This window comes from Carassius carassius, chromosome 36, assembly GCF_963082965.1.
Source record: "Carassius carassius chromosome 36, fCarCar2.1, whole genome shotgun sequence".
Taxonomy (NCBI): Eukaryota; Metazoa; Chordata; class Actinopteri; order Cypriniformes; family Cyprinidae; genus Carassius; species Carassius carassius.
This window is the reverse complement of record NC_081790.1, coordinates 29,686,846-29,703,724: the sequence shown is the minus strand read 5'-3', so window position 1 is coordinate 29,703,724 and position 16,879 is coordinate 29,686,846. Positions and strand designations below refer to the sequence as shown.

Here is a 16,879-nt window from a genome sequence, read left to right as displayed (position 1 = left end):
GAGCAACTTGTCTCCTCAGTCCCCAGACATTTGCAGACTTTTATAAAAAGAAGAGGGGATGCCACACATTGGTAAACATTGCCTTGTCCCAACGTTTTTGATATATGTTGATGCCATGAAATTTAAAATCAACTTATTTTTCCCTTAAAATTATACATTTTCTCAGTTTAAACATTTGATATGTTATGTATGTTGTATTCTGAATAAAATATTGAAATTTGAAACTTCCACATCATTGCATTCTGCTTTTATTCACAATTTGTACTGTGTCCCAACTTTTTTGGAATCGGGTTGTACTTTAATAACAGCCAGATGTGTTGAAACTAAAATCAGGAATGAGGAAGCTGCTTTACAGACTCACAGACACACCTGTTTTACACACGTGACTCAAACACAGAAGCAGGAAACAGAATCACACGAGTTCAGGAAAAGAGAAACTGAAGTGTGGTTGAGCTGTTGTGTGTTTGTGTCTCTGTATTAATGCAGTAAAATGGCAGAAGCCAGAGTTTCTCAGGATGAGTTCATGTGTCCAGTGTGTCTGGATCTGCTGAAGGATCCAGTGGCCATTCCCTGTGGACACAGTTACTGTAAGATCTGTATTACAGACTGCTGGGATCAGGAGGATCAGAAGAGAGTCTACAGCTGTCCTCAGTGTAGACAGACCTTCTGTCCAAGACCTGCTTTATCTAGAAACACCATGCTGGCTGAAGTGGTGGAGAAACTGAAGAAGACCAGACTCTCTGCTGACTGTGACTCTGGGGCTGGAGATGTTCAGTGTGACGTCTGTACTGGAAGAAAATACAGAGCCGTAAAGTCCTGTCTGGTGTGTCTGAACTCTTACTGTCAGAATCACCTCGAGCAACATGAGAGTTGGTTTAAAGGAAAGAGACACAGTTTGACTGAAGCCACTGGACGACTGCAGGAGATGATCTGCCAGAAACATGAGAAGCTCCTTGAGCTTTTCTGTCGCACTGATCAGAAGTGTATATGTGTGCTGTGTATGGATGAACATAAAAACCATGACACTGTATCAGCTGCAGCACAGAGGACAGAGAAACAGGTATATAACACTAGACACTGATGAAATATTGCTGACACTCTTTTGATATGTGTTTATATCAGCACCATATTAACCGCTCACAGTATTCACACGACAGCAGAAATGAACAGCAGCTGCAAGAAGAGTTTGCTGAAAATACATTGTGTACCTTTATCAGCACAATCTTTCATAAAATAGGCTTTGATTCAGCAACTTAATAGTTGTCACATATTCACAGAGTTTGTGCTTTGTTTTCAGTCTGCACCATTTTCATTCTTGTGGTTAGTGATTGGATTTCATCATTTAGTTCAGCTGTGCAGGGCTCGCAAAATTAAATAATCCCTGGTACCCCTTCAGGCAGGTACTCTTCAGATTCTGGTAGCCTGAAAATTCATTTAACTAGCCCAAATAAAAAAAACCTTTTTTAATATAGAATCTATAATCATATAGAGTTTAAATGTCAGTCAAAAATATTTTCCATACACAACCTTCATCATCATGTGTACTAACAACACAGCGTTGTGACAGGAGTGAACTATTCATCCGTTCTTTGACAACATATAGACTCTCATCAGTCAAAATACAATATAAATGCAGTGACAGACAACTTTCTGTTCAGTAAATCTGACTGAATACAGATGATTTCAGTCATTTATAGCTTTACTTTGTTTATTTATTTTCCTCAGCTAATTACACAGAATACAGCTCTGTGTCTGTTTCACTTTTATGCTTACACTTGTAGTTTGAAACAGGTCTTAATTCCTGTGTGATGCTGGTAAATGATCAATCATCACTTCTGGAGTTTGAACCTACAGTCATTAGTTATCAGCTGCACTTTTACTGGATTCATCTGTTCTCATGATGATTTAGTGGCAGTAGTTTTCTCTGAGATTGACTATCATCTGTTTGTCCTGCAGAAGCAGCTGAAGGAGACACAGAAGACGCTCCAGCAGAGAATCCAGCAGAGAGAGAAAGATCTTCAGCAGCTGAGAGAGACTGTGGAGTCTCATAAGGTGAGTCTGGAGAAGAAGAGAAGTTTGTGTCCGTCTCAGTTCAGACTCACTGAAGCTGAATCACTGTGTGTCCTAACAGCGCTCTGCACAGACAGCAGTGGAGGACAGTGAGAGGATCTTTACTGAGCTCATCCGCTCCATTGAGAGAAGCCGCTCTGAGCTGATACGACTGATCAGAGATCAGGAAAAGACTGCAGTGAGTCGAGCTGAAGGACGACTGGAGCGATTGGAGCAGGAGATCAATGATCTGAGGAGGAGAGACGCTGAGCTGGAGGAGCTTTCACACACACAGGATCACATCCAGTTCCTGCAGGTAACACAGATCTAGAAGAACAGGATCATAGTGGACTTGAGCAGATCCTGCTGTGACAGAGACTCACAGAGGAACATTTCATGATTGTGTTGTTATATAATCATCAGTCAGACTCTCATCTGATCATCTTCTTATGAAAGAGATGAATGGTTTTCAGCTCTGGAAATCTTGCTCTAATGGGTCTCATGTCAGAACATTTCTTTCTTTTTAAATCACTTGTATAAGTGACGTCCTGCTGCTTCTCTGACATTGCATTACCTCAGACTCTGGTGAGGACAGCAAACGCCTAACCATAGAGACATATACTGAACATTGAGTTAATAAATCTGCCTTAACACATAATAACATAATGATATCTTTACTGTCGTGTTTTTGGGCATAGATTCAAGCGACACATTGTAGAGCAACTGAACAGCATTTATTATTGCGTCATTTTCTTTTCAACTCACATTCAATCACATGACTCCGAGCACCTAGTAGTTCCGGTACTTCCTGTTAAGGCGCTTCATAATAAAACCCCCTTTTCATAATAAAACCCAATACTCCACATCCCCCTTTTTAGGAGATGAATGCAGACTGAAATGAACATTTACTGCATGAATGAAAACATTTTTTCTTTCTTTTACTTTTTACAACTTATTGAACACTTTCCTTTACGGTAACTCTTTTGTATTCACAAGTCCAGTCTTTGAGGCTTTATGACACTTCTACCTGACCTGGTTCTGACAGGACCCGGGGAAACTGCCTTTGGAGTCTTAACTGCAGACTCTGAACAGTTAGGTGTGAGCCTGGTGTCCTCAGTTGGACAGACTGGTGTACTTGGAATTTGAACCTTTGGTGTGATTTCAGGTAATGGCAATAGATGATGCCTATTTCTCCTGATGACTCCTGAAGTGCTCTCCACGATGTATGAGCGGGGTGTAGAATGAAGCGAGATGACAGTCGCTTCACTCTTGGTGTCTCTGATCCACACCGGTTGTCCAGGAGAAAGCTGAGGAAGATCTCTCACACGATGTCTTTTGTTGAACACTGAACTGTCCTTTAGTCTCCTCTCTCTCACTCTTTCTTCACCACTGTAGCCTCATTTGGCAGGCTGGGAGTGAGCAATGAGGGAAGCTGAGGAACAGTTCTTTAGAAGTCTTTTCACCGTCTGGACGTGATGCTCAGCCTCACCATTGCTTTGAGCAAATTTCGGACTGCTAGTTACATGACTGAAACCGTATGCTGCTGCAAAGTCTTTGAACAGCTGGCTAGAAAACTGAGGTCCATTGTCACTGTAGAAAAGCTCTGGAATGCCATGTCTGGAGAAGATTGACTTTAGGTGTACTACCACATCTTCAGATCTTGTGGGCGTTAGTTTTGCTATCTCCACAAATCTGGAATAGTAGTCCACCACCAGAACATAGTTACTGTTGTTAAGCGTAAAAAGATCAGCTCCAACTTTTTGCCATGGTCTTTCAGGGAGCACACCGGGCATTAAAGGCTCCACTGAATTGGCACGTTCCTTAACGCATGTGGTGAAGTTTTTTACAAGCTTTTTGATTTGCCCACTCAGACCAGACCACCACACTCTCTCTCTAGCTCTCTCTCTGCACCTAGACATTCCCTGATGTCCCTCATGTAAGGCTATGAGAACAGAGTTGCGCATAGTGGTAGGAATCACGAGTCTGGTGCCTTTCAGTAGCAGTTCATCATGTACTGTTAAAGTGTCTCTGTGAGGCCTGATTGGACCTGTGAGATGGCTGTAATCTGGCCAGCCTCTATGACACAATGACATGACTTCAGAACATGTGCTGTCTGTCTTTAGTTGTTCTTTCAGTTGTGTGATGTACGTTGAGCTAGCAGGTAGGCTTCTGATTATTTCATCGACGTAGAAGTTTGTGTCAGCCATTAGATCTGCTGCAGTTTTAGAATCTGAATCCTGTTCGACAGGTGCACGTGAAAGGGTGTCCGCTGTGAAGAGTGCTTTGCCTGGAATGTGTGTGATGGAGTAACTGTACCTCATGAGCCTGAGTCGGAACCGCTGAATCCTGGTTGGAAGCTCGGTTGGGCTTGTAGTCCCAGCAGACTAACAAGTGGCTTGTGATCAGTTTCCATGGAGAAGTGTCTCCCGATGAGGAAATCTTTAAATCTTTCACATCCCCACGTTAATCCAAGCGCCTCCTTCTCCACCTGTGCATACCTCTGCTCTGTCTCAGTTAAGGAGCGTGAGGCGTATGCTACCGGTCTCCACTGCTCACCTTCTTTGTGAAAGAGGACTGCACCGAGCCCATAGGATGAGGCATCAGCAGACAGCTTAAGATCTTTGTTTGGATCATAGAGTGTGAGAACAGGAGTTGATGTCAGTTCACCTTTCAGCTGATCAAATGCTTTTTGTTGTGCATAGCCCCAAACCCACTGGTTTTTCTATGAAAGGAGATCTCTTAGGGGCTTATCTTTTTCAGCCAGTCCTGGAATAAATTTACCTAACTGGTTGACCATCCCAAGAAAGCTGCGCACTTCGCTGACATTTGACGGCTCTTTCATTGCTTTGACTGCTCTGATTTTGTCCGGGTCAGGTTGGACTCCCTCCGCAGACAAAACATGTCCAAGGAACTTTACCTCCTATTTGCTTAAGTCACATTTCTCCATATTTATTGTGACACCAACCTCTTGCAGTTTGTGAAACACTGTGTGAAGTCTGACATTATGTTCCTGCTGGTCCTTACCCCAAAATGAGTATGTCGTCTCGTCCATGTGACAAACCACGCCTGGTAGCCCATTCAGAATCACTGACATTCTCCGCTGAAAATGTTCTGGGGCTGAGGCTATACCGAAAAGGAAGTCTGTTAAAATGGTAGCGTCCGAAAGGGGTAATGAATGTTGTATAATGTGCTGACTCTGGTGACAACGGGACCTGCCAAAACCCTCTGTTTGCATCTAACTTACTGAAGACGATTGCTCCAGCCAGGGATCCCAGTGTCTGTTCCACTGAAGGTAAGATGTACTTCTCTCTGCACACTGCGTCATTGAGGTGAGTGAGGTCCATGCAAATGCGCACTGAGTCATTTTTGGTTGGCACAGGGACCATACCTGAGCACCATTCAGTTGGCTCTTCAACTCTGCTGATTACTCCCATGGACTCCCAGTCCCATTTTTTCCAGTTCCTGTTTCACTTTTCCCAACAAAGGAATGGGGACACGTCTTGGTGTGGCCAGGGAAAAAGGAACAGCGTCAGGTTTCAGCTTAATAGTATAAGGTTGCTGCATTAACCCCAAACCCTGACACAGCTTCGGATATTTCTCATTTAACTCTTTCATGTCTATGCTATCTGCTCTAGACACAAGGTTTAGCTTGACACTTGCCGGCCTGCTCAACAGCGCTATGTGCAAATCTTTGATAACATATACGTTTTCTTCAATTTCTTCTTCACCTTTGCACAATGTTTCTCTGCACATACCCAATACATTGAGAGGAGTGCCGCCAGGTCCAAACAATGGTCTGTCTGGTTTACGTAACTCTGTCACATTTTGATTTATGCTGTAGTACATCTGGGCTGGGATAACTGACACATCTGCTCCAGTGTCTATCTTAAATCTGACTTTGTGGTTTCTGATGGTAAGATCTGCATACCAGGGGTCTGAACTTGCGTCCACAGAACCAAGGAACATGGGTGTGTCATTATATTTCTCTGTTTCTATCACATGCACGGATTTAACAGACTTACACACCTTACTGAAATGTCCTCTTTTACCACAAGTATGAGAGGTCGCATCTTTTGCTGGACATTGAACTTTAGCATGTGCAGGTGTTTTACCACATCTGTAGCAGGATTTCTCATTTGGTGTTTTGGAATTCGTTGTGAATTTTGGCTGAGTTGGGGAGTTGTATTTTGGTTACTGTTGTTTTGGATGCTGTTGCTTTCTATATTTCATAGACACAGCGTCTAATTCCGTGTTGTACTCTCCTCTAATGTCTGTTTGTTGCCTTTTTATGACTTCAGATTGCCGGGCTTGATTTACTGCCTTCTCCAGCGTCAAATCCTTGTCCATTTGTAATCTCTCAGCTAAGCTAGTGTCTCTGAGTCCCACGACGAGGGGATCTCTTATTAACTCATCGTGTAGTGCACCGTAGTTGCAGTTTTCCGCCAAAGCATAAAGTGCGGTGACAATTGAGTCAAAAGTCTCATTAGCTAGCTGCACTCTTTGGTTAAACCGGGCTCTTTCGTAGATAATGTTTTTCCTGGGCACGAAATATATGTCCAAAGTGTCTCTTACCGCTTGGTACTGTTGTCTTTGCACGTCCGATAAAGCTTGACCTCGAAGAATGTCATCCGCTTCATCCCCCATTCAGTAGATGAGCGTGTTTACCTGGTTAGTCTCTGAGCTAAGATGCAGATTGCTGGCTAGACGGAATCTTTCGAATCTCCGTATCCACTTTTCCCATTGCTGAGGCTTAGAAAAATCAAACACTTCGGGAGGCTGTATGGTGAATGTGGCGTTCGGGGGTGAATTTGCATTAGCATTGTTGCCGCTGTTTATCTGTAGCTGGGGCGGTAGCCTGCGAGGCAGCGTATGCGGTGCGCTTGCTCCCGCTTCCTTTGTATCCGACATTATTTTCTCCCGATAAAACCTTCTTTTTCAGTCCCAGCTTACTTTCACTCCCCGGCGATTAAGCTCTTACTGCCGCCCGACTTCTGACACCATGTCGTGTTTTTGGGCATAGATTCAAGCGACACATTGTAGAGCAACTGAACAGCATTTATTATTGCGTCATTTTCTTTTCAACTCACATTCAATCACATGACCCCGAGCACCTAGTAGTTCCGGTACTTCCTGTTAAGGCGCTTCATAATAAAACCCCCTTTTCATAATAAAACCCAATACTCCACATCTACAAATCATTAGCTAATGATTAATTAAAGCCGATAACTGTAAGCTGAAATGCATAGCTTTGACCCGTTGTGGTAATTAACACATTAAATTAGTCAATACTATATGTTATCTGTGAATTGAACTTCACACTACTAGTTCATGTAGAAAGTGAACTTTCCCAACACTGGTCAGATTTCATCTTCATATCCAATTTTGAATCCTTATCCAACCAGGGTTTACATTAGCATTGAGGGGACAGCATTTCCCCATTGTTGCTTTAATGCTTTGTCTCCAATTCTCACCGACCTTGTCATAAACATAATAAAATTCTTTTAAATGATCATACGCCTTCTTGCTACATGCTGCTGTCGCCTCCATAGTTTTTTTTTTTTTTTTTTTTGATGACGCGTCACGCATGCGGCGGATGGTGGCTGGTGTTGCTAGATTGGGACTGAGTCCCAATTCGCCTACTTATACTACGACCTAAAAGTATGTACTTTTTTTGTGAGGAAAAAGTACATACTTTTGAGTGTGTAGCAAAAGAGTATGCACGTTCTGGGACATACTTCGATGACGTCATGCAACGTGAACGACAACGTGGTTGCCTAGTTACACACACCACAACTGTTAACGTTTCATTCATTCTTGTATGTCCAATAAAATTTTATTTACAATTCCCATCTTTTTTTCTTATCGTTTTTTTTCACAATACATTTTGTGTTCTTCTACCAAGTTGAGGAGTGAAGAAGCAGGGCTGCGTCGTCGTAGAACCTCCCGCACGCAATGGGTTGTGGGCAATATTAGCACTTAGAGTGTGCATTGATCTGCACTTCGAATTCTAACCGGAAATAGTAGACCATCCGGGTATCTTTGGAATACTCTTTTCAACATACTATGATTTGGGACGTACTAATTCTAGTTTCGCATACTATTTAGGACGGATAATATGCGAATTGGGACTCAGCGTGGGTGTTTTTCCGCTACATATTAAGACCTGTTTATGGTGTGTTTAGCCGGGTTTCGCCTGGAAGGCTCTATAGAAATCTGGCACCCTATTGAACGAAGTTAACCTGAGAGAGCGTGCCGTTCACAGACACCAGAATGAACGAGTTGACAGTAACGTTCATCAGGCAGTAATACAGCACGTTCAGTTCACGTTCGCCCAAAATATGAACGAGTTCATGAACTATCGTTCAATGAACGCGTTCAGGCACAACACTGGGTTTAATACAGGTTAACACTTTTAATTAAAAGCATTTGATATAATACTTAATCTATTAATCAGACAGACTCTTGATTAGTTGCTGATGTAGTAATCATTAATGAATGATTTAGTTCTTAAGAAGCTGTGCATTAACTCATGGTTATCTGTGCATTAAAAATGAATTAATGTATATTAGTGCAGCAGTATTGTGAATTGCTCTCATGATGGTCAATCTAATCATATCTTTGAGCTGATTTTCCTGAACAAATCTACTGAACTCTACAATGAGTCTCCATTGATTTCCTTGAGCTGTTAGATGGACATTTATGTTCTTAGCAGATGATTTATCATCTAAACTATTTCCTAGAAAGCTCACAAACAGTGTATGTGGTGGATACTAGAATCTGTAGCTCTAGTGTGATGTAATGAGTGTGAAGAGAATGAAGCTGATGCTGTGAAAGTGCTGGACTGAGGAACGCTAATAAAGATCAAATCTGATGTTCCTGCAGGTTATTGAGTGAAGTGTGGAGCTGATGAGTTTGATTTCTGTTTTCTGTAGAGTTTCCAGTCTCTCTCAGCACCTCCTGAATCTACAGACGTAAATGATGATCTCTTCAGTTCTCTCTTCTCTTCTGATGCTCTGAGAGAATCTGTCCATCAGCTGAGAGACAAACTGGAGGATTTCTGCAAAGAGGAGCTCAAGAAGATCTCAGACAGAGGTAAAGTCCTGGAGATTGTGAATTTAGTTATTTTTTTTTTTTATTATTATTATTACTTATTTGGATAGAGCGGTATGTGCTGGTTCCTATGCCGTATGCACTTTCCTGTCTGGTCTATGTGTGAGTGCGTGTGTGTTTGTGTCTGTTGCTCTCCTTCTGCCTCTCTCTCCACCCATTTCACTTGTTATATACCACAATTTGCGATGATGCTCTGTGTGCATTTTCACTGCCTGATTATACACATAGGCCTACTTATTCAGTTATTTTTTGATGAATTGTGCTAAAGGGATGTATGTTATTCACTTGAACATTAGGAGTTTGCCACCGAAATTGGATTTATTGAGAGCCTGGCTTACCTATAATAAACCCCATGTAATTACTCTATCTGAAACATGGCTGAACAGCAATATTTCTGATGACGAAATCAAACTTGACAATTATGTTGTATTTAGGAACGATAGAGGTTCAAGAGGTGGGGGCCTCTTAACATATATATCATCTAATCTGACTGCAGAACTTGTTCTTCCGAATGAGAATCCCCGACATTTTGAAGGCCTTTTCGTTAAAATTATTTTTCATGAAAATAAACGTTTAATCATTGGAAATATTTATAAACCTCCATCTGCACCAGCAGAAACTACTGATTGTATTTTGTCTACCATTAATTCTTTAGATGATAACTGTGAATTGATCATATTAGGTGACTTCAACTCTAATTCGCTTGACCGCTCCTCGCAAAAAGATCGTAATCTCTTTAACAGTATAAATCTAACTCAACTCATAACTAAACCTACTAGAGTCTGTCCTAGTTCCTCATCTTTGCTTGACTGGATTTTAGTCTCCCATCATGACAGAATTTTACAATTCAATAAAATTAATCCTGTACTTTTCATACAGGATATATTAAACATAAACTGGGAGAGATTTCAATTAATTCCATTTGTGGAAGATGCTTGGAGTTTTTTTTATTACGAGTTTTTCGAGATTATCAACAAGCATGCTCCTTGTATATCAATTAAGGTCAAGGGTCGACATTTACCTTGGATCAAGGGTGATCTCATATATTTATTCAAACAAAGGGACAAGGCCTGGAAACAATACCGCAACACAAAGGACTCTAATGATTGGAATGCATATAAGGAGTTGAGGAACAAATGTAAAACCAAGACAAGAAATGCTAAAGCAAATTACTATAAGGATCACCTATTAACTGATTTTAAGAACCCGAAGAAATTTTGGAAGAGAATTAATGATATTACCAAAAAATCCACAAAAAGCTCTGCTATGCATATTAGAATAAATAATCAAACTGTGAGTGAACCCTTATTAATTGCAGAGGCATTCAGCCAGCACTTTTCTACAATTGGCAGCTCTCTGTCTGGCTACACGAGCGTTGGTCTTAAATCGACTCAGAATAGGTGTGGCGGCTCATTTTGTTTTAAAACGATCTTTCCAGTCGATGTTCAGCGGGTTATTGATAGTCTAAACTCTGGATGCAGTGCTGGTCCAGATGGTCTGGAACTTAAGTTCTTTAAACTTGCCTCTCATGTTTTGTCATTTCCATTGGCTGACTTATTTAATTTATCTTTCGCAACCTGTGAAACACCCAAATCATGGAAAAGTGCTAGACTAATCCCTCTTCATAAAGGAGGAGACACATCAGATACTAATAACTATAGACCAATTTCTATTATCAATAGTATAGCAAAAATATTCGAAAAACTAATATTTAATCAATTATCTACATATCTTATAGATCATAATATATTATCTCCACACCAATCAGGCTTTCGACCCTGCCATTCAACTACTACCGCTCTTTTAAAATTTACTAATGACATACTGTCCGCAGCTGACAGCAATATGCTTACGGGTGCTATTTTTATAGATCTTTCAAAAGCATTTGATATGGTTGATCACTATCTTCTTTTAGATAAAATGTATGCTATTGGTTTTTCCTCCAACTCTCTATTATTTTTTAACTCATTTTTTCATAATAGGAGTCAGTGTGTCTCCATCCTGGGAAGTCAATCAGATTTCAAGATCATTGATAAAGGTGTTCCTCAGGGCTCATCCTTAGGTCCGCTTTTGTTCTCAATCTTCATTAATGATCTTTCTCAAATCTGTTCTGACTGCCAAATATGCGGATGACACTGTATTATACTTTTCCAGTTCTGACATCTCACAAATTCAAAACTCTTTACAATTTGATTTCAATTTGGTTCAAAGATGGTTTTTGTCAAACAAGCTTCTCCTGAATAAGAGAAAATCATATAACATGTTGTTTTGCACTCGACCTGATCCTTCGTTGTTAACTAACTGGTCTATTACCCTTCTTGATGGAACAACTATAGACAAAATTGAAGAACTTAAATATCTAGGCCTCTGGCTTGATTCCCGGCTTTCCTTTAAATATCATATTAATACGATCACTAAGAAAATATCTGGTTGTCTGAAATCACTTTATCGTTCGGCTGATTGTTTTTCACAAGAAGTTCGGAAAAGAATTATAACACAACTAATATTCCCAATATTGGACTATGCTGACGTGATCTATGGTAACACCTCTGAAACTAATCTCAGTCCTCTTAACGTATTATATAATAGTCTATGTAGATTTGTGCTCAGGTGTCCTTATAGAACCCATCACTGTTTAATGTATGAGTCCTTGAACTGGCCTGCACCGAAGTACAGAAGGCAACTCCACTGGTTAACACTCATTTTCAAATGTTTCTATTTTAATTTCCCATCATATCTGAAAGACCATTTAATCCCTCTCAGCTCTCAATACAGCCTCAGGCACATGGGTCAACTGTTTCTAGTTACTCCTAGAATCAGTAAAGAAATTGGTCGTTGTGCTTTTAAATTCAAAGCTCCATCAGATTGGAATAATCTTCCTCCCTCTCTTAGGATGATTACTTCTTTTCATATTTTCAAATCATCTTTAATTACCCATTTTCAAACATCCTGTTCTTGTTTCTGAACTAATTTAAGACTCATATTACTCACGGTCCAGTGTATTGTATATATGTGTGTATTTTTGTATAAATATGTATTGCATATTTTACCTGTGCATGCAAGCTGCTGTATTCATAAGGGGTGTATAGTATGCTTATGTGTGCAAATGTCAATTTCTATTTTTCGCAGAGGGATTTATTTTATTTTATTTTGTGTTTTTGTATCTCAGTATTTTTATTATATTTTTTTATCATACCATATCTGTGCAAAGTTTGTGAAATACTGGCTGGGGGCTGGGAGGTGCTAGTTTCGGGGAGCATTGTTGGAGTGTGCGTGGGTATGTGAATGAGTGTGTGTCTTTGTGTTTATGAGTTTGGAATTATCTTTAATACTTACTCTTTATTATTATTTTGTATTGTTTATCATTATTGTTAGGACCCCCTCGAAAATGAGATGGCACATCTCAAGGGGCTATCCTTGAAATAAATAAAGAAATAAATAAATAAAGAAAGATTTATCTGCTCTCAGAAACCAGTCCATCATCATCTCATATCATGGAGAACATCATATTAGAAATGTGTTAGCAATAGATACAGGATCATGAGAATCACACTGTTCATGTCTGTTGATTTCCACAGTCACATTCACCAGCATTGATCTCTGGACCAGGAACGACTTCCTACAATGTAAGTCAGTAAGAAAACCAGCAGAAAAAGTGTGTTCATGTTCTCCCTGTAGAAGAGTTTAATAACTGATGATGTAAATGATGATGTGCACAGATATCTGTTCATCTGTACTGAGACACTGATGATACACTGAACATGAAAAGATCAAACAGATTCATAATTCCTGATTCTGATGTGTTTTATCTCCATCAGATTCCCATCAGCTCACTCTGGATCTGAACACAGTGAATAATTACCTCCGTCTGTCTGAGAACAACAGAGTGATTACTGACACTAACACAGATCAGTCGTATCCTGATCATCCAGACAGATTTGATGTGAATCAGGTGTTGTGTAGAGAGAGTGTGTGTGGACGCTGTTACTGGGAGATTGAGTGGAGTGGAGATAGAGATGTGTTTATATCAGTGTCATATAAGAGCATCGGCAGGAAGGGAGGTGGTGTTAAGTGTGTGTTTGGATATAATGATCAGTCCTGGAGTTTGTTCTGCTCTCCCTCCAGATACTATATCATACACAATAACATACAGTCTGCTCTCTCTGTGAAGCCCATCAGCAGAAGAATAGGAGTGTTTGTGAATGTAGTCAGGAGAATAGGAGTGTTTGTGGATCACAGAGCAGGAACTCTGTCCTTCTACAGCGTCTCTGACACAATGAGCCTCATCCACACAGTCCAGACCACATTCACTCAGACGCTCTATCCTGGGTTTTCTGTTGGCTCTAGATCATCAGTGAAACTGTGTTGATGTATCAGAATAGACTGATGAGAGATTCTACCCATAATGCTTTGAGCTGCGTGATGAATCAGTAACAGTGAGATGTTATAGAGTCTCTTCATCACATTAATACTGCAGCTGAACTTCTTTCAGTGAAATAATGTCAGAATAAATGTGTAATAAATCCTCAAATAAACAGTAAGATCAGTGTGTGTGTGTGTGTGTGTGTGTGAGAGAGTCCTGCTGAGTGACCATGTGTTTCTGTGCTTTTCTCAACCTCTGTTTTGATGTAAATCACTAATTTAGTTAATAATATATATTATTAATATTATTATTAATAATCATGATCAAAATTAGTTTTTTATTTAAAAATACTTTTAATCTTACTTATTCAATGTGTTATTTCTGTTTTCTGACTGATATAATAAAGCTTCTACCCTCTTGATGAACAAAAGTGATGGTTTTATTCCTTCTCTGTGCAGATCTCAAGAAGACAAATCAAGCACCTCATTATAGTTTTTTCTCTCGTCCTAAAATCAGTTAACATAAAAATCATATGAATCATAAAAGGAATAATATGTTGTCCTGTGTAACCATAAAATCAGACTATTGCTTAACAAAAATAAGATTCACTATAAAACCAGACATTTAAGACCATTTAAGTTTTAAAACTAACAGTTGTGAGTGCAGTTAAGTAATTAAGTGATTAACTAAGTGCTGATTGTGAATTAGTGATGAACAGCTGCTGTTAACAAACAGAATCACTGAAGAAAAGAAAAACACAAGAACTACTACAACTAAGGCTGTACAATGTGTCGTTTAAGCATCGATATCACGATGTACGAATCCACGAACGTCACATCGCAGGATGTGCGATGTACATACTTGCCAACCTTGAGACCTCAGAATTAGGGAGATATTAAAAAGGACCCGGGGGGGAGGGGGGGTTGTGTGTCGTCATATATATCACATACACAAACGATGTGTCGCCATATATAATATCACATACACAAACGCAAAGAAAAATGTAATTCATTTATTTGACAAATTCAATTCCTTAAGGCCTCTCCTCAGGAGGTTAGACCCTAATTTGTTAGCTACTGTAAATGAAGAGATATGAAATAGCTAGATTTTATCAATAAACATTTATTAATTCATAGCCTAATGCAACAATTACATAAGTAATATCTCAAAACATTATAATTATGACATTTCATTTTTAAATTTTCATGTAACAGTCTAAAGCTAAATAAATAGCTGTTCTTGCCTTTCATTTCAGACGTCTGCTTCTAGGGGCCGTTCACATATCGCATCTTTTTCGCGCTCAAGGTCATTATTTCAACCGTAGGTGCGCAGCCGCGGTGAGCACGCTCATAATGGAAGCAACGTGGTGCGCTACTTTTTCCAGGCGGGTTTTTCCTTCTCATCTCCAGAAATATATCTTCGTCGTCATCATGGAGAGCGCAGTTTGGTTGCATAGCAACGACAGACGCCATGGGAGCGCAAGCGTTTGGTCTAAAACGGCGCCCAGTGACGGATGGTGTAGCAATATTGTTGTCCGGGTGGAAATCGGGAGAAATTCGGGAGAAAGGTCGGTCCGGGAGATTTTCGGGAGGGGCTTTGAAATTCGGGAGTCTCCCGGAAAATTAGGGAGGGTTGGCATGTATGGCGATGTAAGGCTGTCGTAGTTGATCCGTTATTCATTAACTGTACAGGCCAGCTGCTCCCCGGCCCTTCACGAATGTGATTCGCAGAGAGCGCGAGAGAGCGAGAGAGAGAGAGAGTGAGAGAGAGAGAGAGAGAGAGAGAGAGAGCGAGAGAGAGAGAGAGAGAGAGAGAGAGAGAGAGAGATTTATAATCTTTTTATTTACAAACAGTATTAGACAAAACATCAAAATCTAATCAGAACACAGCAGTTAAAAAAAGAGGAGGGTAAGATTTAAAAAGGATTTAAAAAATGTTCACACCTTTTAAGAAAAGGTAGAAAAAAAACATCACTTTAAACATTAGTTTGTAAACAACCATCAGGGTCAATTTCACAGACACACTGATTTATGCACCATTTGAGACTGAAAGTTTCCAAATCATCAACAAGCTTGTAATAGGCATACTCGATGTTGATTCGAGATTTCAGTAATCCCCTAAAAACCGAGATAACATCAGTTGATCCTGTGCTGAGTAATTTCCCTTTGCGCGACACCCAAATTGCCATTTTTGCCTGGCCAAACAAAAAATGTATTAAAATGTGAACTGGCTTACTGCTCCTTTTGTACTTGGGACAATAGATAAAACATATAGGTGTAAAAACTTCCCCCAAAGACTGACAGTAATCTTCTAATAGATAAAACAGCGGTTGGAGTCTTGAACAATTAAGAAACAAGTGAAAAATTGTTTCTTGCAGCCCACAAAAATAACACTCTTCCCCTACTGGTGGATCTAGGTGTGCTCTGTGTCTGTTTGTAGCTATTTTACCATGCACTATCCTCCATTGAAGGTCTCCAGACCTTTTCTCAATAGGGGGTTTGTACAGGGTACTCCAACAGCCTTTAGGGGAGGCGCCCATTCCAAAAAACTCTTGCCACTTAGACTCCTTCACGTTTTCAAGAGTGTGAAAATGTGTCACCTTGACACACATCACATAAAGAGCCTTCTTTCCTTTCCTACATCACCAAAACAGCTCAGTTCAGGGGTTCTAAAAGAGAGCAATTTGCCCTCCGCTTCCTGCCATTCTCCAGTATCAAACAAGAGAGTCATCTCTGGGAAGGGAGGACTGTCCACATCAGATGTTTCCAAGGAGAGTCTAAAATCCAATGGTAAAGACTCACGTATTTGAGTTAACAGTTTCTCTGCCACTCTAACTGACCTCATGCCCAGTTTTAGGGCTAAGGTTTCCGCAGATATCCATCCTCTCTCAGTGATTAAATGTCCAACTTTAGTGATCTTAGCAGACCACAAGGCTTTGATGAGGGATTCTGACCTAAGGATGTCTAGGTCCATGGTAGAAAAATCCTATCATTGCTAATTTTGACCCAAGTATACTGCTTTATTAAAGGATTATTCTCTCTCCATACATCTGTCAGGTTAAAACTTTTTATGACTCGAGTCAGACAAGAAGATGACTGCATATGAGGCTCATCGCCATTTCTATCTTGTGTGACATCTAGAGTGCAATTCCAATCTCCTCCTAATATGATAAAATCACCAGTTTGCTGCAATTGTAAAAACTGCTCTAGTTTCACAAAGAGCTGTAATCTGTCTGCTCCAGTATTAGGGGCATAGATGTTGATAAACAAAAAAGAGAAATTGTTAATTTCAGCTCTGACAGCCATCAGCCTCCCAGGTTCTAGTTCATTTTTCATCAGAATTTTAACATTTGCATTA

The 16,879-nt window shown here is 40.1% G+C and overlaps 1 protein-coding gene across 1 annotated transcript; it reads left to right on the top strand.

Annotated features, from left to right (window-relative positions):
• Nucleotides 1-407: 407 nt before the first annotated feature.
• On the top strand, nucleotides 408-13,777 carry LOC132117558 (tripartite motif-containing protein 16-like). The gene is made up of 6 exons (XM_059526922.1): nucleotides 408-1,060; nucleotides 1,957-2,052; nucleotides 2,132-2,365; nucleotides 8,982-9,141; nucleotides 12,738-12,785; nucleotides 12,978-13,777. The coding sequence occupies exons 1-6, from the start codon at nucleotides 491-493 to the stop codon at nucleotides 13,526-13,528; spliced, it is 1,659 nt and encodes a 552-aa protein (XP_059382905.1). The 5' UTR covers nucleotides 408-490; the 3' UTR covers nucleotides 13,529-13,777.
• Nucleotides 13,778-16,879: the final 3,102 nt, after the last annotated feature.

Coding starts and splice junctions, on each gene's coding strand:
- LOC132117558 (XM_059526922.1), top strand. CDS start 491: ATGGCAGAAGCCAGAGTTTCTCAGGATGAGTTCATGTGTCCAGTGTGT. Junction 2,366..8,981: donor ATCACATCCAGTTCCTGCAG/GTAACACAGATC, acceptor TGTTTTCTGTAG/AGTTTCCAGTCTCTCTCAGC. Junction 12,786..12,977: donor CAGGAACGACTTCCTACAAT/GTAAGTCAGTAA, acceptor TATCTCCATCAG/ATTCCCATCAGCTCACTCTG.